Source organism: Leucopleurus acutus (assembly GCF_964270905.1).
Source record: "Leucopleurus acutus genome assembly, chromosome: 2".
Lineage (NCBI taxonomy): Eukaryota > Metazoa > Chordata > Mammalia > Artiodactyla > Delphinidae > Leucopleurus > Leucopleurus acutus.
In genome coordinates, this window is record NC_139143.1 from 82,201,059 (window position 1) to 82,221,006 (window position 19,948).

Sequence of the window (19,948 nt, forward strand, 5' to 3'; positions counted from 1 at the left end):
AGCTGGACTGGGCGTCAGATGAGAAAAGCTGGAGAGAATCAGGGAGTCCTCAGGGACCCCCAGGGTGCGGGGTGCAGGTAAAGGGTGGGCACCTCTCCCTGAGGAGTTTGCAGTGAGGTTGGGCAAATAAGGCCTCTGTCCAGAAATAGGGGGGCAGTCGGGAAATAAATGAGGAGGGGCTGGTGTAGTCAGGGAGGGCTGCTCAGAGGAGGGGGAGCTTGTGGGGTGGGAAGGCTGCAGGGGGTTAAGTCAGGTCTGGGTGCATTCCCTGGGACGCATGGAGGGCAAAGTTGAGCAGGGGGTCTGACTCGGCCTCTGCCGTGAGTCACACCCTTGTTCTTCTGTGACAGTAACGATGGCGCCTCTGGAGCAGGCCGTGGCTGCTATTGTGTGCACCTTCCAGGAATATTCAGGGCCCTGTTGGAGACAAGTAAAACTCTGCCAGGCAGAGCTCAAGGAACTGCTAGAGAAGGAGCTGCCCACCTGGACCCCGGTGAGCACCTGGGATGAGTCCTCATGGGAAGCACTGCTCGGATTCCGCAAAGAGACACCTGGAGACGAGCTCTGAGCATTGGACAGCAAGGGGGTGGAAGCTAGACTGTGGGGAGGGGATGCTGGGAGGGAGACGGGCACAGCAGGAATCTCAGTTTCCTCATCCGCAAAGTGGGAGGATGAACATCTCAAGGGCTGCCTGGCCTGGCTGTTGGGAGGACTGAGTGAGGGCTCTGTGAAGAACCCCTGACACAGGGTTGGCACTCAGTAGCAAGTAGTAGGTGCTCTGTAAATGATCTGAGAGAGAGGATTTGGGAGGGAGATTGACACCGGTGAATGGTCAGAACAGGGAGGCCGAGGTTGGCCCCCAGAGGGGTGTGGGTTGGGATGGCTGGGACCCCACAGGAGGGGAGAGAGGGAAGCGGGATGTGCGCACCAGGCTGTTCTGCACTCCTCACCCTGCCATCCCCGCCCTGCACAGACAGAGCTTCGGGAGTGTGACCACAATAAGTTCATGAGTGTCCTGGACACCAGCAAGGATCGCGAGGTGGACTTTGTGGAGTACACGTGCCTGCTTGCCTGCCCCTGGGCCTGCTGCCGTGAGTACTTCAAGAACTGCGCCCTGGGCCCCATTGCTCCCAGTAATGGGCGGGGCTGCCATCGGAGGGTAGCGGTCTGGGTCTGCTCCGGACCTGCTCCATCTCTGCCCTGAGGTCATCCCGGGCATGTCAGCTCTCCCCCCTCCCCCTCCCCCCTCCTTTGTCCCCTCCCTCTAGAATCTCCCAGGTTTGCCCCGGGTATGTTAACCCCTTTTACCCATGAGTCTAGGAGATGTGAGGGGACCTTCCCCGGGACCACAGCCAGTGACCTGTAGAACAGCCAGCCGCTGACTCCCCACTGTGGCCCATGATGGACGAAGGCTGTCAAGGCCCAGCAGCGTGTGTGAGGGAAGGAGACCACGGTGGGAAAGGGCCTATTTTGCTCCTAATAAAGAACTGGCATCCCTTGGCTCGGTTTGGTTCTTCTGAGAGGACAGCCGGGGCCTGGGAACAGAGTCCCGCTGAGGCTTCACTCCCCTCTGGCCTTTTCCACTGGAGGACAGGAGGCTAAGGGCACTTTCAGACCTCGCGGAAATGAAATGGTCTTAACGTCCTGCAGGAGGGGGTGGGGTCAACACGGGAACAATGTCCATGGGAGGCTGGTGTGTGTGGGGGTCTCTCTCTCTCTCTCTCTCTCTGGGGTGTCTCTGAAGGAGAAGCTCCCTTGGGGACTTCGCTGGTGGTCCAGTGGTTAAGACTTCGCACCCCCAATGCAGGGGCCCTGGGTTTGATCCCTGGTCAGGGAGCTAGATCCCGCGTGCCGCAACTAAGACCCGGCGCAGCCTAAATAAATAAATAAGTAAATAAATATCGTTTTTTAAAAAAAGAAGCTCCCTTGGGCTGTCTAGGAGGGTGAGAGGGTACGGAACTCAGTCCACTGGACAGGATGTTCTGAGGGGAGGGGAGGGCCGTAGTGGAGGGGGTGGGTCTGTTCCCTGCCTGGGGCTGTGGGAGCCCAGAGTGCAGTACTAATAGGATTAGGGTGTCTGAGGTCCAACTAGGGTGTTTCTCCCTGATGTAGGGGGTGCCCTACATTGGAGGGGGAAGGGGAGACCTGCAGGCCGACCCCCTCCCTGAAGCCACAGCCACCTGAGGGGCTTCATATCCCCTCTCCTGAACCTCTCTCAATCCCTGAGTTCATACCTTACCCTGAGAGGTTCTCCTGACCCCTGCCTCCCCCATTCTGTGCTGTTATCACCTCTAACTTTCCACCGCAACCTGCCCTCTTCATTCCTGATGCCCATCCTAACTCTAAATCCCCCTCCTGACACCCTCCTCTTTCCCATGTGCTCGTGGTCCCGTCAGTCGATCCCTGAGTCCCGAGGCCTGACGCCCCCTCCCCATTCCATCACTCCATCATCCAGGTCCTTTCTCCACAGATGTGTCTCTGGGGGTCCCGACGCCTCCTTTGGGTGTTAGCCTGTTCCCCCTCCCAGACCCCCCAGCTCCTGTCCTGGGCCTCACTCAGCATGGTAGAAAGCTCCCTTGGGAGGGGAGAAGGGCAGTGTGAGCTGTCCCCAGCACTGAACCTGGGGTCCCCTCCCTGCGTTCCAGGGCAACCCCATTCCAGGACCACCTCCCACCTGTCACCCCCCACCCCTTAATCCCCTTTCCTTTATGCCGGCTGCCTAGTGGGAACGCTCCCTCCCTGTCCCTCATGCCCCAGGCACAGCCTGCCCTTCCCCCAGCTCCCTAAAACTCAATCTGAGCTGCGCACACCCACCCACTGAGGCCCCTGCCTGTGCCCACTGGGGCTCTCCCATTGTCCATGTGTGCGTGCCCAGAGCAGGAAGCTGGGTTTCCAGGCTGGCTGGTGGAGGGACCCGTAGCCGTTACCACATAGGCCCAGGATAGGAGGGCTGTCTCCCGCTCTTCTCCATCCCACGACATGGGCAGGGCCTGGCCAGGGGTATAAATAGGTCAGACTGCAGGGCTTCCCCCACTCTTCCTCTCTCTCCAACCCTCTCTCTTCGGCACTTCTGTCTTGGCCTGGTGAGTTGCGGTCGCATGGCTGGCACGCAAGTGGTGTGCAAGGGGTGTCAGGCCGAGGCTGGGGCAGGAGAAGGGGAGGCTGGTGGGGGCCAGATGTGCTAAGTGGGTCCAGATGTGAGATTCCAGTGTGGAGGCTCTGGGGAGGGATGTGTGTGTGTGCACGTGCACGTGTATGTGCATGCAAGAGAGAAAAAACAAAAAGTGTGCAGGTGGCTGAGGGGAGCTATCGGAGCCGTCCTGTGGTTCTGGGGCTTGCACGCGTTGTTGCTGTAGCATGTTTTGGGGTGCGTGTGACTGGGGGGTATGCATGTTGGCTTGTGTTTGCTGGGTTGCCCTAGCCTGTGCGTGCACACTCACGGGGTGTAGGAAGCACAGTGAAGGCAGAGGGCGACGGCGGGCTTTTGTCTGGTTGTGTCCTAGGAGGCTCTGCCCTGCACACAGCAGCGTGACCCAAGGGAGGGTGACGTCCCCATCCCTCCTGCATCTGTGCCCCTGCCACCTCACCCTGCGCCTCCCCACGCTAGGCGCTAGGCCACTGGTTTTTTCCGCTACAGGGCCCTGGGCAGGCTGCCAGCAGCCTCGCCCAGCCCAACGACCCAGCCCAACGCTTGGAGGGAGAAGAATGGGCTGGGGTGGGGCTGCTGTAGACTGAGCGTGGGAGTGAATGGACCGCGTGAGGGGTGAAGAAAGCGCTCTTGTGGAGCTGGCTGTCCAAAACGCAGAGCCTGTGCCCCGGGCCCTGCAGGGGTTCGCTGCCCCAAGCACGGATTTCCCATTGTGCACGCCCATCCGCCAGGAGCCGAGCCCCACTTTTTGGGCTGCCTCTATGGTGGGAGCACCAAGTGCTCCCTGAGGGATGGGATTGGGGTGGGCATTCTGAATACATAGCCGGGGGTGGGGTGGGGAAAATTAGGGTGTCTCTGTGACCCTGCCCCCAGATCCTGACTGCCGGCATGGCGTGCCCCCTGGAGAAGGCCCTCGATGTGATGGTGTCCACCTTCCACAAGTACTCAGGCAAGGAGGGTGACAAGTTCAAGCTCAACAAGTCTGAGCTGAAGGAGCTGTTGACCCGGGAGCTGCCCAGCTTCTTGGGGGTGAGTGATACAGCCTGGGAGGCACCTGTTTTCTGCGAAGCATTAGCTACAGCTGGCATCTATAGCTGTCGATCAGCCATCTTGCTGAGACGGGCAAGTCGGGGCAGAGAGCTTGCTCTGATTGCCTGGGGTGGAAGCACAGTGAGTACCCACTGCTCACTTCCTGGTTCTCTGCAGAAAGATGGCTGAGAACAAGCCGGTAGGCTACGGGTCAGACTCTGCCAGGTGTTTGCACAACTTAACTGGAGGTAAACTGAAGCTCAGAGAGGCTACGTAACTTCCCAAGGTAGTCAGTGTGTAAAGCCGAGATCCATGAGCCAGGGCGTTCCGACGCTTGCCATCACTACAGCAATGAACAATTTTTTTTTTTACGATTGCATGAAAATTGTGTGTCTTCTTTTTTTTTTTTAAATTGAAGTATAGTTAATTTACAATGTTGTGTTAGTTTCAGGTGTACAGCAAAGTGATTCAGTTATATATACACATATATATTTTTTCAGATTCTTTTCCATTATAGGTTATTACAATATATTGAATATAGTTCCCTATGTTATACAGTAAATCCTTGTTGCTTATCTATTTTATATATAGTAGTGTGTATCTGTTAATCCCATATTCCTAATTTATCCCCCCAACCCCAAACCATTTTTGAGTTTCTGTTTGGCTTGTGGATGTGAAGACACAGTTATGGAGACCCTCATACACCTACAGACTCCCCGTGAGTGATCACAGATGCCATCCATATCAACCTTTGTGTAGTTTATACATTGCTTTCATGACCATTGTCTAATTGGATTCTTAAAATGACCTTGGCAGAAGATGCTGTGGTCCCCTTTATCCAGTTGTACCCAGGTACTCAAGACTTCTTTGTCTGAGGGGTGGCCTTCCTCCAGCCCTAGCCTAGCCCCCAGGGCTAGAGGTCCAAAGCTGGGCCCCCCAAGGAGTGGCTAAGCCTTCTTGGGCTCCCATCTGGAGGTGCAAACCTGGTCTAGTCCTAGCTCTGGCCACTCCCACACCCGCCCTGCCCGGCCCCGACTTCTAGTTTCTACCTGCAGCCTCTTCTTCCTGCAGAAAAAGACAGATGAAGCTGCATTCCAGAAGCTGATGAGCAACCTAGACAGCAACAAGGACAACGAGGTGGACTTCCAGGAGTACTGCGTCTTCCTGTCCTGCATCGCCATGATGTGCAACGAGTTCTTCGAAGGCTGCCCTGATAAGCAACCCCGGAAGAAATGAAGTCTCCTCAGATGTGCGGGGTGGGGCCTGCCAGCTGGGGTCTTCCCTGTTGGCGGTGGGCACAGCGCCTCACACTGGCTCCTCCAGATGTGAGCACGATACTAAACAAGTTCAATAAAGATTCTTGAAAGCTATGAGGCTGATGGTCTGAGAGACTCTGGGGGCGCTGGGAGTTGAGCTGTGGTTTTGTGGCAAGTGGAGAGCAGACCAGAGAAGGTGGGAGATGGATGTGGGTGACTGTGCACATGTGTGGGGGACAGAGTTGACTGTGGATGGGGCGGAAGGCAGGGAAAGGGACCCCCAGAGGCTTGGAACGGTAGGATCTTAGCCAGGGCACTCAACCATCCCACCTCCCCAACATTGCCTCCGGCAGGACCTCTGAGTGAGGCTGGGATGGGATCGAAGATCACATCTGCTCCTGGTTGGGGTCCGGAATGGAGTGTGGGTGCCCTGGGGCTGGTGGGGGAAGGGCTGAGTCATGGGGAGGAAGTAGTGAGGCCAGAGTGGGATGGGGAGGAAGGCTCAGTCCTGACATTTACGGCCCAGGTGCTGCCTGCCACCCCTTCCAGTGCCCTGGCTTCAAAGCCCAGGGATGGATGAATCCTACCATTCCACAGTCAGATCAGGGAGGTGATGTGGAGGAAGAGAAACCACAGCATGAGAATATCATCCTTCCCTAACTCCCATCTCTGTCCCAGGGGCCCTAGGATGGGATTCATTACCAGTTAGCAGTCATGCTCCAACAGAGGAGGACAAAGGATCTTGGGAGGGATGAGGGAAGGATAGTGGCTGGGGTGGGAGGGCGGGAGGTGGTGGGAGGTGACCATAGTTTTGGAGACAAAATTCCAGGCATAGGAATCCGATAAATGAAGTTGAGATTTTTTTTCCCCCCAGAAAATATCAGGCATGGTATTAGTTCTCCTTAGGTTGAAGCCAACAGTTCTAGCCTGCAGTGGGTGGGATTGTGGTTAGTTTCCAGGTCATGCCTGGGTGGTACAGGGATCTTCAAGGAAGAGGTGAGTAGAGGGCAGGTCCAGAGGCAGGGAAGGTCTGGTTCCCTTGACTTTTCTAGCTTTCCCCTTTCCTTCTCATCACATTGTGTTTTTTGTCTCAAGTTTCAGAGGAGTGGGGTGGGTGACTCAGATGTTCCCTCAGAGTGTGACTATAGAGACTTGGGTAGAATTTTGATCCAGGAAAGAGTTGCCACTTCCCCCTTCTCCCTCCCCCCAGCCCCAGTCTGCCCATCTTCCACGGAGTGCCCTCCCCTGGGCCTCCTCCTACTTCGGAAACTCCTGTTGCTTAGTGACCAGTCCCTGCTGCCTCTCTACCTTGGCAGCTGGGGGTGGGAGTGGAGTGGGGGGCAGCGGGGACCACCCAGGCAGGCTAGGGTGGGGCTGCAGCAGCAATAGGTGCTAAGCCCCTAACTCCATTCTGTTCTCATACTTGGACTGGTTGGTGGTAGAACAATGTCTGAGTCTCTCCTAGGATACAAGCAACTCTCCCTGATCCCCACCCTGGTCATTTCTGCACCCTGAACCAGTTCCCTACAGTCCACAGCCTCTACCCCATCACCCAGCCCTATCCTTCCCTGATCTCTGCCTCAGTCCCTGATTCTCAGTTCTCCACTCCAAGAGTCTCTGACAATTCTTTCCCATGGTGATGAGTGAGGTTTAGAAGAAATCATTCATTGAAAAGCCTTTTAAAAATCTTAGGCTCCATGCTTGCTGATGACCTTGACTATGCCCTTGGCAGGAAACATCTTCCCCCACTGACTCCCATCTTGAGATGTCTGTTCTGCTTTTGGAGTGGGTGGGAGGGCCCCAATGCGGAGAGTGGCCTAGGGTATGGGTGGACACCCTGCATTTGTCCTGTACCTCCTGAATATCCTTTCCAGGAAGCCTGGCTGTTGACCCATCAGATGGTGAGTTCTGGTTTTTGGTTGGGAAAACAAAGCTTCCAGGACTGAAGACATGTGTGCCATGGTAAACTCAGTGTGCCCCCCCCGTCCCATCCTTTTTTGGAAACAAGGAAGGTGAGATTGGCAGAGGGGGTTTCTCCCCACCTGTGTCCCAGGAGGCTCTGACCTGGGCCTCCTTGTCTCCGGCCCCTTCTTATTGGCCCTCTCTCTTCCCTGGTTCCCTGGGGACTGGAGCAAGGGAATTAAAGTCAGAGACCAGTGGGAGGGAGCCTGCTTCTGCTGCGTGAGTTCTCTGGCTCTCTCCTTCCTTGGAGTCCTTCCGTCTCATCTCCCTGCTCATTTATATGGTGGGGAAAGCTGGGCGATGAGGCCACAGGGTGACTAGCTCTGGTGACCTCCGCCAAGGAAGGCCGGGCCCGATGAGTGGGCACGTGTTTGGAGAGAAGAGGGCAGAGTATTTGGAATCGTGGCCCTGGGGGTGGAGGTGGGGATCAGAACCAGCCAGGATGCTGCTGCAGATGCCCGGAGGCCTCGCCTTCCACTGTGGTCCTGGTTGAGTCTCCTGGCAGTGGGGAGAGGCTGAGGGTTTGGGGTGGTAAGAGATGAATTTCAGGTCCAGTTCAAGAATCGTCAGGTGGGCTTTGGTCTGTAGGTAAGAGGCAGCAGCTTCTTCCTCCTTTCCTTGCTCCGGACTCAACACAGATTTACCTGTAGCCCCCAGGTTCTTGGGTGTTGGCTCCTTCCTGCCTAAGAGGGAAGTGGTTTCCAAGCTGAGTCACAAGAGCTCCAGCTGCTTCTTCTCTTGGGCGGGTGTGGCTGTGCTGATGGACTGGGGGGCCCCATTCAGACCCAACCTCTGGATCCAGCTCTCAGAATGACCCTGGAGGTTTCAACAGGCCCACCCCCTTCACTGCCTCGTGGCTGGTGTGTATGTACAGTTCTCTGGGCCAGAGGCTGGTGACCAGCTGGACAAGTCCTGGCACCCCTCCCCGACTTCCTGTTGAGATCTTACCTTCCAGTTCTAGCCCCAGCCTCCTCCAACCCCTGGACTCTCTCTTTGCCCTGTCCCCCACTTCTATAATGGGACACTCCCTGATATTAGGTGATTCAGGGACCCGGGCCGAGGAGGGTGACTTGGGTGAGGACGGCCTCTGGAAAATGAGTGCCCAAGATGGACCGGGCAGGGAGAAAATGCTGACCTTTCACTGGCTCCACCCTCTGTCACCAGTTCTTCTTTTGGGGAGGCCATCCTGTCACCCCTCTGTCCCTAGACCCCTTTTTCAACATCTCCTAAGCGGGAGAGTGTGCAGTGTCCTTCCGGCCTGGTCAGTCTCACTGCTCCTTGGTTCTCACTACAACCTGTCCTGAGACATTGGGGTCCACTTGGTAGATTTTGATCTCATCGTGGGTTCCAGTAGCTGGTCCTTGAGGGAGAGGCTTGGAGGTGGGCTAGTGCTGGGGGGAAGCAGAAGGTCCAGCTTCCTGGGCAATGGGATCTTTTCCTTTCCCTTCAGCCCCCAGAACTGCACACCATGCTGGAGACGTCTTTGGAGAAGGCCCTGACCACTGTGGTCACCACTTTCCATAAATATTCAGGGAGAGAGGGCAGCAAACTGACTCTGAGTAGGAAGGAGCTGAAGGAACTGATTGAGAAAGACCTGTGTCTTGGTGAGGTAGGTGTCGGTCCCTCCCCTGCACCCCAGAGTCCCAGTGCTCCATGCTCTGTGGGCACCGTGGGGGAGGGGACGGAAAAAAAGAGGAAGCACTGATGCCACCCCCGAGGGCTTCCCAGCATGAGGTGGGAGGCCCAGCGTGAGGGGATACACACCTACCCGCAGGGTACACTAGCCTCAGCAAGGACAGGATGGCCAAAGGGTACAGACAGAGACCCAAGGAAGAGGGTGAACATCTTGGGCCGCGCCTGGGGATGAGTCAGGTCTCACTGGGAATGGAGACGGGCAGTGTCTGGAGGGTGGACCTCAGCGTGCACGAAGGTTTAGAGAAGGAGATCAAGGAAACTTCCATGTTGAGGCGCGGCTCTCACAGCTGTGGAGGCTGTGCAAGGGATGGAGTGGGGGTGGGCGAGGTGATTCAGGGGTCCAGGTCAGCTGTGCACAGCTCAAGGGCAGGGCCCCCACCTGGCTCTCTCCTCCATGTACCCGGCACGTCTGGGGCTCTCAGCTGGTGCTGACATGGGAACCAAAAGGATCCTTCTACTAGTTTGTGAACACAGTTTGGAAGGGGGAAGAATAGATTCTTACCAGATGGAGATGGTGGGAGGGAGGCAACTGACAAAGGGAAAGGCCTATAAGGTATTCATTATGTTATTATTACAGTTAAAAAATAAATTGAGGCTCAGATATGTGATATAACTTGTCTGAGGACACCCAGCTAGTGCGAGGCTGGAATTCCAGCCCGGGCCCATGTATCAACCTCCCTCGATCCTTTAAAATCAGCCTGTGGGCCTCTCCTGTCGCATCTTGAACCCGAGTGGGCCTCCCCAGAGAGAAGCTCCACCTAGTGTGTCCCTGTGGACAGGGGACCAAAGCAGGCGTGGGTGTCACCAGGCCTCCCCTCTGGCCTTCCTGCCAAGCTCTCTGCATTCTGGAGTTAATGAGGACAGAGGGAGGGGCCATGGGTCCAGCAGGGTTAACTACAAGGGGACAGAGGCCCTGGGGAGGGCCTGGCTATAACAGGAGCCCAGACTGGGGACAAGGGTGGCGTCACAGAGACGCTGTTTCCACCTCTATGTCCCGAAGTCCTGTCTCCTGTGGAAAAGTTGGAGGTGAGGGCAGTGAAGGGGAGAGGGCAGGATGTGTCTGTATTTTCTTCCTGTTCCCCCTGAGGGTGCTGTCTCCATCCTCTTGGTGGAGCTGGGCTGGTTGGGCAGGGGACCAGACAAGGAAGAGGACTGGGTGCCAGGCACTCGCTCCATGCAGCTGTCCTGCAGACACGGGATAAGGCTTGGATCTCGCTTAGTGCCACACAGTCACCAAGCCGTCTCTATTAGGTGTTGTATGAAATCTAGCTTATTATCTCTCTGGGTGGTAGAAAGTGTCGAGGGGAAGGGGGCTGCCCTAGCCTTCCTCTTGTAATTTATTCCGATTCAGGAGTCAGGTCACTGAGCTCTGCCTGGTGGCACCCTGTGCTGGGTGTGGCCTGGGGGGAGACTCTGGGGGTTGAGATGCTCCGCTGCTGACTCACCTGGGGATCAGCCTGAGGCTGCCTTCCCAGGGGTCAGGGCAGGGCTGGGAGGGGTGGCTGACCTGTCTCTCTACCTGGGCCCTCGAAGAAGATGAAGGAGAGCAGCATCGATGACCTGATGAAGAGCTTGGACAAGAACAGCGACCAGGAGATCGACTTCAAGGAGTACTCGGGGACTTCCCTGGTGGCGCAGTGGTTAAGAATCCATCTGCCAATGCAGGGGACATGGGTTTGAACCATGGTCCTGGAAGATCCCACATGCCGCAGAGCAACTAAGTCTGGGCGCCACAACTACTGAGCCTGCTCTCTAGAGTCCACGAGCCACAACTACTGAGCCGTGTGCCACAACTACTGAAGCCCGCGTGCCTAGAGCCTGTGCTCTGCAACAAGAGAAGCCACCACAATGAGAAGCCTGCGCACCGCGATGAAGAGTAGCCCCCACTCGCCACAACTAGAGAAAGCCTGTGCGCAGCAATGAAGACCCATCGCAGCCAAAAATAAATAAATGAATAAACAAATTTATTAAAAAAACCAACAAAAAAGCAAACAAAAAAAGGAGTACTCGGTGTTCCCGACCACGCTGTGCGTGGCCTACAACGACTTCTTCCTGGCAGACAACCAATGACTGGGCCCTGGCCCCTGACCCCTGCAGCTCCTCTCACAGACCCTCCGCGGCCCCTTGCCTTCCTCTCCCTCCCAGATGGACCCTGCTTCAGCCTTCCCTTCCAGCAGAGGAAATAAAGGTTTTTGAGTCCAGGTGTCCAGGGCTGGTTTGGAACATTCTTGTCCACCTTGGCTGGGGGTGGGGTGGGACCAGGCAGAGCTTCTCCTTAAGTGGTTGGGCAGCCTCTGGGTGTTCACGTTCTGGGTTTCCACCCCACTTCCTGTTCTTCAGTGCAGACGTGACTAATCTTATCCAGGCTTAGTTTGGCCCTCCAGGAAAATGAGGAAGTGGGGCCAGGCTTTTGCTTGCCTCCAGGGAATGCTGCAAATATGCAGAGAAAGCTAAGGGGGAAAGTGCTCTGAGAGTGAGGACACTGGGGGTGGCTGGGATGCGGTCCGAGGGCAGTGGTGGACAGGCCACTCTGACTTGCCACCAGCTCACAGGAGGCCCCCACTGAGGACACTGGTAAGAAGGGGGAGTCTGGCCTTGACCTCCACACCGGCCCCCTTTCCTTCTCCTCCGTTTCCCCCCCAGCAACAAGCCCTACCATCATCTCTGGGATCCAGGGCTTTCTGCTCTCCCCACCTCCCTCCCCGTATCAAAATCCCTTCTTGGGAGAGGACCTGACGGGCTTTGCATTGGAGGGTAAATAACCAATGACACTTACAGGGCTTGACTCTGGTGTGTGTGTGCACTTTAATGGGCAAGAGGCTGCGGGTGGAATTCAGGTGGGGGGATGGGGGAAGGGATCGAGGGTGGTGGTATTTTTCCCTGGGGGGATGTGTGTTCTAGGTGTCCTTTAAATCGTACCCTGTAGACCACTGGCTGCTCCCCGTCCTTCATCTAGGGTTCGCCCCCGTTTCCCCCGGCGCCGGGGAGCGGCACCCTTCTCCCCGCCCTTCCCGCTACACACACACACACACACACACTCTGACACTGCCCGGCTCTCCGCCTCCTCCTCTTGTCACATCGCGACGGGGGGCAAACTGAGTTTCGGAGATTAGGTGGGAGCTCGAGGTCACTGGGCTGGCCGCGGTCTCCCCTCGGCGCCCCCGCCCCGCGGAGCCCCGAACAGCCCCGGGGCAGGAGGCGTGGAAAGTTTTGGGGCGAGGATGTTGTGTAAAGGGCGGGCAGGGTGGGGCGCGGGCGGGCAGTGGGCGGCCGGCCTCCCGGAAGCGCTGCTATAAGGCTGGCGGGCTGGCCACACGGCCATCCCCCTCGGCCGCTCCTTCTCGCTTCGCTGCAGCCGCGGTGAGTCCTCGCTAGGCAGGGCAGCCCCCGTCCTTCGGGGCCAGCCCGCCCCGGGTTAGTCCGCCCGCATCCAGACTGGGGCCGGCAGGGAGAGGCGGGAGCGGCCGGACCGGCCCCGGGCTAAGGCATCCGGTGGAGCGGCTCCCCACTGTGGCCCTTCTGGGGTTGGGAGAGTGTGTCCCAGGGTGTGTCCGTGCCGCAGTGTGTGGTCCTGTGAGGCTGTGTGTGTGTAGGGCTGGGTGTGCAGCCTCCACCCTCACTCACAACATATTCCCCAACTTTTCTTGGAACCCCTGGAAGACGGTTCTCAGCTGTGGTTCTGTTTGTTCCTTAGAATTCTTGAACAACCTCTGCTCTGGTCCTCTGTAGGGCACTCACCTCTTGGCCTTAGACTCTGCCCTCTCCCTCCTCTACAAGCCCTGGGCTGTCTCCTGATGTCACCTGACACTTAGTGGTTTGGCACGGGTAGTCAAAGGGAGTTGGGGGGGGTGTGGGTGAGTGAGAAGGCCCTGCTGCCCAGGGCTCTGAGCAGCCTTTCTGCCCTCAGCTCTGAGCCCAGCCTTCAGCCATGGCGTGCCCCCTGGATCAGGCTATTGGCCTCCTGGTGACCATCTTCCACAAGTACTCCAGTCAGGAGGGTGACAAGAACACCCTGAGCAAGAGTGAACTGAAGGAGCTGGTCCAGAAGGAGCTCACCATTGGCGCGGTGAGTGACCCTCCCCAGGCCCCCTCTCCCCACCTCTCGCCCTTTAGAAGCAGGATTCGGAGAGGGTGAGGTGCCAGGTGCATGGCTCAGGCTTACCCACATTCTGGGGCCCTAGACCATGTGCCTTACTGGACCACTGGTCCACACCCCTGAGGGGCTGGGGAAACTGGTAGCCTGGTATTCACTCCTCCTGAGTGAGGAACAGAGGAGAAGTAAAGCCAAGTGAACCCAAAGTGGGCTTGGATCTTTGGTGACAAGTGAGCAAGCCATTTGTATGAGAGGGGGCTGCCTGGGAGGGGGAAAGGCAGAGAACCCAAGGCCTCAAAACCATTGAGTCTGGATTTCCCATTCTAACACGTTAGAAGCTGCAGGATGCTGAAATTGCAAAGCTGATGGACGACCTGGACCGGAACAAGGACCAGGTGGTGAACTTCCAAGAATATGTCACCTTCCTGGGGGCCTTGGCCATGATCTACAATGACATCCTCCGGGGCTGAAAATAAATTGGGAAGGAGGAGACACCCTCTAGCTGGCCTGTCTAGTGGTGGGTAATTGTACAATAAATTTTTTTTTTTGGTTAAATCTATCCCTGTGTCCTGGCTTCCCAATGATTTCCGTTTCCTCCTCTGCTTGGTGCTACATCGCCACCAGAGGGTTTTCTCACAGTGACCTCTGGGAGTGACTCAGTGACTCACCAGGCCAGGGGAGCTGGTGGGAGGGTCCACAAAATGGCGGATGCACCCTAACAAAGCGGTTGTGAGCTCATTAAGTTGCCTTTATGTGAATTAGAAAAAGAGGCCCACTCTGGGTGAAGCCATCATAAGGAAAGGCTCAAGTGGTCCCCCGTGAAAGGGGTTCTGAGATGGGCTTGGAGAAGGAAATGGTGCTTGAGCCAGGCTGTGATGAGTCCAGAGTGTGGCAGAGATAGTCCTATCAGGGTCTCTGAAGACAAAGACGTGTTTTTCCTCTGGGCGTGGTGAGAGGGGAAGGGCCAGAAGGGCCTTGGGTCGGGGCCGGTCCACTTTCTCACCACAGTGAAATGGGGGCAGAGAAGGCATATCTGGCATTCCCAGAGCCTGGCCGGGGAGTGTTCTGCTATTCCGTCGAGACCACTGCGGACGGACGCTGTATGGTTGAGTTCGATTCTGCTGTCTATGCCCTGGTTGGTCAAAGGTGGGAGGCACGCTTTAAGAGTCTGTCCCTGCATTCAGGGACAGGGTCCTTTGTGCCAGGGGTGGTGGTCTGAGAAGCTGGCAGCTGTGCGAATAAATGACTCATGGGGTGTTCATGAAAGGGGTGGGCTGAGGGTCCTCGGGGTGGTGTTGGGGGGGTCTCCGGGGCTGGGCAACTGCGCCTTCAAGCCTTTCTGTCAATATTGAGCCAGCCCATCCCTACAGCCTCAGCAGAAAGAATCACCCCAGGTATTCCACCGGAGCCAAGCCTGGCTCTCAGCCCCCATCAGGGAAAATGACTAATTGTCTGAATTATTGTCTGAGTTCACTGTTTGCATTAGCGTTTTCAGGCAGGCGGGTAGGGGAAGGGGGTAAATTGTGTTTCAGGGCCATGGGGCAGTTCTGTCCCCTCCAGGCCTAGCGTATGCCAGGCAAGTTCCTTTGTAGGCTCTGGGGACCCCAGAGGGAGACCATATCCTCCTTCCCCTCTTACTCACCTCCCCACTTCCCAGGGGGCTCAACTCCGCTGAATTGAGTCTTCTTCCTCCAGGGGGTGGGGATGAGCCAACAGTCCCAAGAGGGCTGGAAGCCTCACCTCTTGGCGTCCCTCTAGTGGCCTCTCCTTCCCCGCAGGGACTAGGGACTGGCACAGCTGGGAACCAGGAAGGGACCCAGGTTGAGCTCCCGGTCTGCACAGCCGTGTGCAAGCCTTGGCTCTATCCGCCCCCCCAAAGATACCTTCCCGGCGTCGCGGCGGCCAGCATAGTGGGGCGTGGAGCGAGCGCCCTCGTGTGGACAGAGAGCAGGACGCCGCGGGGCCGTTGTGATTGGTTTTCTCGAACCCCTAGGGAGGGGCCAGTGGCGGAGGGAGACAAGGTGGAGCCCTTCCAGTGAAGAGGGAAACACCACTTGGTGCTATGGGAATGTCAGCCGGGGGATCTTTTGGCTCCCAGCAATTAACCCCCCCAATAAAGCAACTCGCAACTCAGCCTTTACCTAAGACGCACGTGCCACGAGCAAGTCCATGAAAGGAAGGCGGTTTGCAAAGACAAACAATCTGAACCCTGTCCCCCGCCCCTCCCGCTTTCAGGGCCTAGAAGACCTTCGTACAAAGAGGGAGGAGGGGTCATTTCAGTGGGTGAAGACCTACTGCCCTGCCCAGGGAGGGGCTGCTCAGACAAGGCCTTCGGTCATACATCTGCAGGGAGCTCTGGTGGGTGGGCAGGCCGAGAGCTTTAGGAGAATCGGTAAACGTGCACAGTTCACCTGCTAAATAAACAGGCGTGTCCTTTAGCGGCTGCCTTTCCATAATAGTGGAGGGGAACGGGAACACGGATTTAAAAGATAAACCCCCAAACATGTAGCAAATCTTTTGTTTGCTTTGAGGGTGTGGTCTTTAAGGGTTTTTTGAGGGATGGTGGGAGGAAGCAGTATTTACAACGGAACCTGGTGGGTGCTCTACTCAAAGGGTGGGACTGTGTGTGGAGGGGGCACAGACTGGTCACTTTTTATTGCATTTGCCTCCAACGGATGTAATGGAAATGAAGCCTTTAGTTCACTCTGTGGAACAGGGGCCTGGGCTTAGGGTAGAGGGAGACGTTCAGATGTGAGCTGGGGGCTTCACATCCTGTCCCTTTGCTGAGGCTGATCCAGGCCTCTGGTGGAAGTGGCTCTGCGTTCCCCTATGCCCCTCGCTGAGGCTCCTTTTTCCCTCGCTGTGCATAAATGGGCATTAATCCTACAACCTAGTCAGCCCGACACCTGACCCGAAGCTGAAACAGCGGCACCACAGCCCCTGTCTGTAAGCTGGGGCGGGCCCCAGTGGGAGGGGTTTTGGACTGAGTCACAGTATGTAGCTCTTTGTTCTCTGCCAAGCATATCTGATACTGTCGGGAATAAAGCCACTGTACGTTTGTATAGCGCTTTTATTTTTACAAGGCACTTTCATATCCATTCTTTTGTGATGCTCAGAAGGTTTATGTGCAGTATGTATTATTAACCCTGTTGAACAAGTGAAAAGACCAATAGAGGACTAAGTGCTTCCACCCAGGGCAAACTGTAAGTTCAGAACTGGCCCCTCTCCATTCCCTTTGCCAGTTCATTAGTGCTTATCACATCATGACATAGTTTGGCCATTTCTTCTTCATGTTTTTCTCTTAAATGTTTTAATCACATATTGAGAGTGTACAAAATGACTTACAGAAATAATCAGTGAGTCAGGGCTGCCTTGGCCTGGGTTTTATCTTGGGCTAGGTCTCATTCAAGGACCAGACATTCAAAGGCAAGTGACAAGGAAAGATGGTTTTTCACTACTTATAAAGAGGGAAAGGGAACCGGTTCTCCTCTCCTTCTGAAAGGGTCTCCTTGGGAATGTTGTGGTGCTAAATCCTAACACCACTCTCTGGAATGTAAATAAAATTTCTCTAGGAACCAGATAGCTCCAGGAGTCTCCAGTTTTTAGGTCCTAGAGATCTCTAAATTCTGAGTCTTCATCTCTTTTTAAGTATAAATACCTAGAGAGGAGCTTTCCGGTCTCCTGAGCTCCTTGGGGCTTAACCTTGGGACCTACTGCAGGTGGTAAGCATTTGACTCTCTCTCTTTGGGAAACAAGAGAAGTTTTATTATCCTTTTGGATCAAGCAATTAACAACACAAATGGCTATGAGTCTAATCCTCAAGGTCTGTGAAGAGTCCCAGGAGGCTAGGGTTTGTACTGGGGCACTGAGAAATTCACTGACAAGTTTTATTTTCTTGCACTCAAATAACCAGTGTTAATAAACTAGGATGCCTTATTCCATAGCTTTCTAAAAAACTGTATAAATATAGTTCCACATATAAGACATGTGTATGATGTAATTGCGTTATAAAAATGGAATCATGATATATATATATTTCTCTCATTTTATGTTTTCTCCATTTAACAATATATCACGAAAATCCCTTCAAGTCAACTGGTAGAGGTCTAAATCCTTCTTTTTTTTTTTTTTTTGCAATACGCGGGCGTCTCACTGCTGTGGCCTCTCCCGTTGTGGAGCACAGGCTCCGGATGCGCAGGCCCAGCGGCCATGGCTCAGGGGCCTAGCCGCTCCATGGCATGTAGGATCTTCCCGGACCGGGGCACGAACCCGTGTCCCCTGCATCGGCAGGCAGACTCTCAACCACTGCACCACGAGGGAAACTCGTCCCTCTCTCTCTTTTAAACAGCTTTATTGAGGTGTTTCTCTGTGAGAAATTAGGATCTCACAGAGACATCTGGCCTCCCATGTTCATTGCATCATTACACACAATAGCCAAGATCTGGAAACAATCTAAGGGACGTTCAATGGATATATACTCAATGGAGTATCATTCCTTCATGAGAGAAAAGGAAACCCTGCCATTTGTGACAGCATGGATGGACCTTGAGGACATTATGTTAAGTGAGATGTCAGACAGAGAAAGACAAGCCCAGTATGTTCTTACTCATATGTAGAATCTAGCAAAGTCGAATTCAGAGAAACAGAGAATAGAGTGGTGGTTACCAGGGGTTGGGGGTTGGGGGAAATGGGGAGATGTTAGGCAAAGGGTCAAAAGGGTCTAAACTTAGAGTTGTAAGTTTAAGTTCTGGGGCTGTAATGTCTAGCATGATGATTATAGCTAACAGTACTGTGTTATTAAGTACTTGAATGTTCTAAGAAAGTAGATCTTAAATGCTGTCACCACAAAAAAGAAAGGGTGACTATGTGAGGGCATGCAGGTGGTAGCTATGCTATGGCAGTCATCATTTTGCCATATAAACATTTATCAAATCAACACTTTGTACACCTTGAACTTACACAATGTTATAAGTCAATTATGTCTCATAAAGCTGGGGAAAAAAACAAACCAAACCAAATAAAGCCAAAACACACACACAAACAAAAGCTTTATTGCGATATAATTCATGCATCATAAAATTGACCCTTTTAAAGTGTACAATCCAGTGGGGATTTGGAGGGGGGTTAAAATAACAGAAATTTATTCTTTCACAGTCCTGTAGGCCAGACGTCTGAAATCAAGGGGTTGTGGGTAGGGCCACACTCCCTCCAAAGGCTCTAGGGGAAAATTGGTTTGTTGTCCCTTTCGGCATCTGGTGGCTGCTGGCGTTGCTTGACCTGAGTCTGCACCACTTGTGTCTGCAGTCTTTGCCTCTGTGGTCGCACTGCCTCCTCTGTGTCAAATCTCTCCTGGCCTCACTTTTTTTTCCCAGTTGAAAAAAATGATAGCAAAATACAGGCATACCTTGGAGATAAGGCAGGTTTGGTTCCAGACCATCGCAAAAAAGCGAATATAACAATAAAGTGAGTCACACAAATTTTTTGGTTCTCCAGTGCATGTAAAAGTTACGTTTGCACTATTACTCTATTAGTATAGTATTATGCTTAAAAAATGTACATACCTTAATTTAAAAATACTTTATTGCTAAAAAATGCTAACCATCATCTGAGTCTTTGGCGAGTCATAATCGTTTTGCAAGCTTACCATCAAATATCACTGATCACAGATCACCATAACAAACATAATAATAATGAAAAAGTTTGAAATATTGTGAGAAATACCAAAATGTGACACAGAGACAGGATGTGAGCAAATGCTCTTGGAAAAATTGGGCCTATAGACTTGCTTGACACAATGTGGCCACAATTGTCTGTAATAACCACAACATCTGTGAAGTGCAATAAAGTGAAGCCCAATAAAATGAGGTATGCTGTACACATAACATAAAATGAACCTTTGAAAAGTGTACATTCTGTGGTATTAAATACATTCACACTGTTGCACAGCCATCTCTACCATCCATCTCCGTAATTCTTTTCATCTTTTGTAAAATCGAAACTCTGTATCTATTAAAGAGTAATTCCCAATCCCCCCTCTTTCCCCAGCTCTGCTTTCTGTCTCTATGAATTTGACTAAGTGTTTTGTACAAGTGGAATCATGCAGTATTTGTACTTTTAGGACTGGCTTTATTTCACTTAGCATAATGTCCTCAGATTTCATCCATGTGGTAGCATCTGTCAGAATTTCCTTCCTTTTTAAGGTGGAATAGTGTTCCATTATTTGAATATACCACATTTTGCTTATCTATTCCTTTGTTGCTGGACACTTGGGTTGCTACTGCATTTTAGCAATTGTGAATAATGCTACTATGAACATGGGTGTACATATAACCCTTTGGGACTCTGCTTTCAATTCTTTATTCTTCCAGGTGTAGCAGAGGTAGCTCCTCTCCACTACCCCACTAGGTGTCCTGGGGTGCTCTTTGGTTGTACAGTTGTCCTAGAGGTGCTATGGAAATCTGTTCTCCTAGTGTGTGAGTGTGTTTGAGTGTGTGTGTGTGTGTGTACAGCTGTGGCAGAGTGATGACTGTCACTGGCCAGGCATTCCTCACTGGGTGGTCAGCTGGTAGGGTGCTTGGTGCAGAGAAGGAAGTCTTCACTCACAGGAAGACTTGAACCTTGGGTGCTGATGGTGTGAATACTGAAGGGTTAGCCAGCAGGGGCTAGGTTCCACCCCATCTCATGGAAGGCCCTTTGCATGGTCCCTTCCAGCAGCCCTGTTACCCAGCACCCCCTGGACAATGAATGGCTGACTCCCTGACAATT

General features: G+C 53.9%; 4 protein-coding genes across 4 annotated transcripts; all 4 read left to right on the forward strand.

The window, feature by feature from the left end:
- Positions 1 to 355: 355 nt before the first annotated feature.
- Positions 356 to 3,730, forward strand: S100A3 (S100 calcium binding protein A3; the record flags this gene model as incomplete). The annotated part of the gene is made up of 4 exons (XM_082858663.1): positions 356 to 493; positions 974 to 1,159; positions 1,269 to 1,289; positions 3,638 to 3,730. The coding sequence occupies 4 exons, from the start codon at positions 356 to 358 to the stop codon at positions 3,728 to 3,730; spliced, it is 438 nt and encodes a 145-aa protein (XP_082714789.1).
- On the forward strand, positions 3,052 to 5,547 carry LOC309979121 (protein S100-A4). Its single transcript, XM_082865744.1, has 3 exons — positions 3,052 to 3,083; positions 4,022 to 4,177; positions 5,249 to 5,547. The coding sequence occupies exons 2-3, from the start codon at positions 4,037 to 4,039 to the stop codon at positions 5,411 to 5,413; spliced, it is 306 nt and encodes a 101-aa protein (XP_082721870.1). The 5' UTR covers positions 3,052 to 3,083; positions 4,022 to 4,036; the 3' UTR covers positions 5,414 to 5,547.
- A 3,316-nt stretch (positions 5,548 to 8,863) lies between these two features.
- Positions 8,864 to 11,160, forward strand: LOC309974202 (protein S100-A5; the record flags this gene model as incomplete). Its single annotated transcript, XM_082858675.1, has 3 exons — positions 8,864 to 9,004; positions 10,624 to 10,701; positions 11,095 to 11,160. The coding sequence occupies 3 exons, from the start codon at positions 8,864 to 8,866 to the stop codon at positions 11,158 to 11,160; spliced, it is 285 nt and encodes a 94-aa protein (XP_082714801.1).
- Positions 11,161 to 12,352: 1,192 nt separating this feature from the next.
- LOC309979151 (protein S100-A6) lies at positions 12,353 to 13,742 on the forward strand. The gene is made up of 3 exons (XM_082865778.1): positions 12,353 to 12,450; positions 12,998 to 13,156; positions 13,519 to 13,742. Exons 2-3 carry the CDS (start codon positions 13,019 to 13,021, stop codon positions 13,651 to 13,653), a joined length of 273 nt encoding a protein of 90 aa, XP_082721904.1. The 5' UTR covers positions 12,353 to 12,450; positions 12,998 to 13,018; the 3' UTR covers positions 13,654 to 13,742.
- The last annotated feature ends 6,206 nt before the right edge of the window (positions 13,743 to 19,948 follow it).

Excerpts from the sequence above, each read along its gene's own strand:
- LOC309979121 (XM_082865744.1), top strand. The coding sequence starts at position 4,037 with ATGGCGTGCCCCCTGGAGAAGGCCCTCGATGTGATGGTGTCCACCTTC. Across the intron at positions 4,178-5,248 it reads AGCTGCCCAGCTTCTTGGGG|AAAAAGACAGATGAAGCTGC; the intron begins GTGAGTGATACA and ends TTCTTCCTGCAG.
- LOC309979151 (XM_082865778.1), top strand. The coding sequence starts at position 13,019 with ATGGCGTGCCCCCTGGATCAGGCTATTGGCCTCCTGGTGACCATCTTC. Across the intron at positions 13,157-13,518 it reads AGGAGCTCACCATTGGCGCG|AAGCTGCAGGATGCTGAAAT; the intron begins GTGAGTGACCCT and ends CTAACACGTTAG.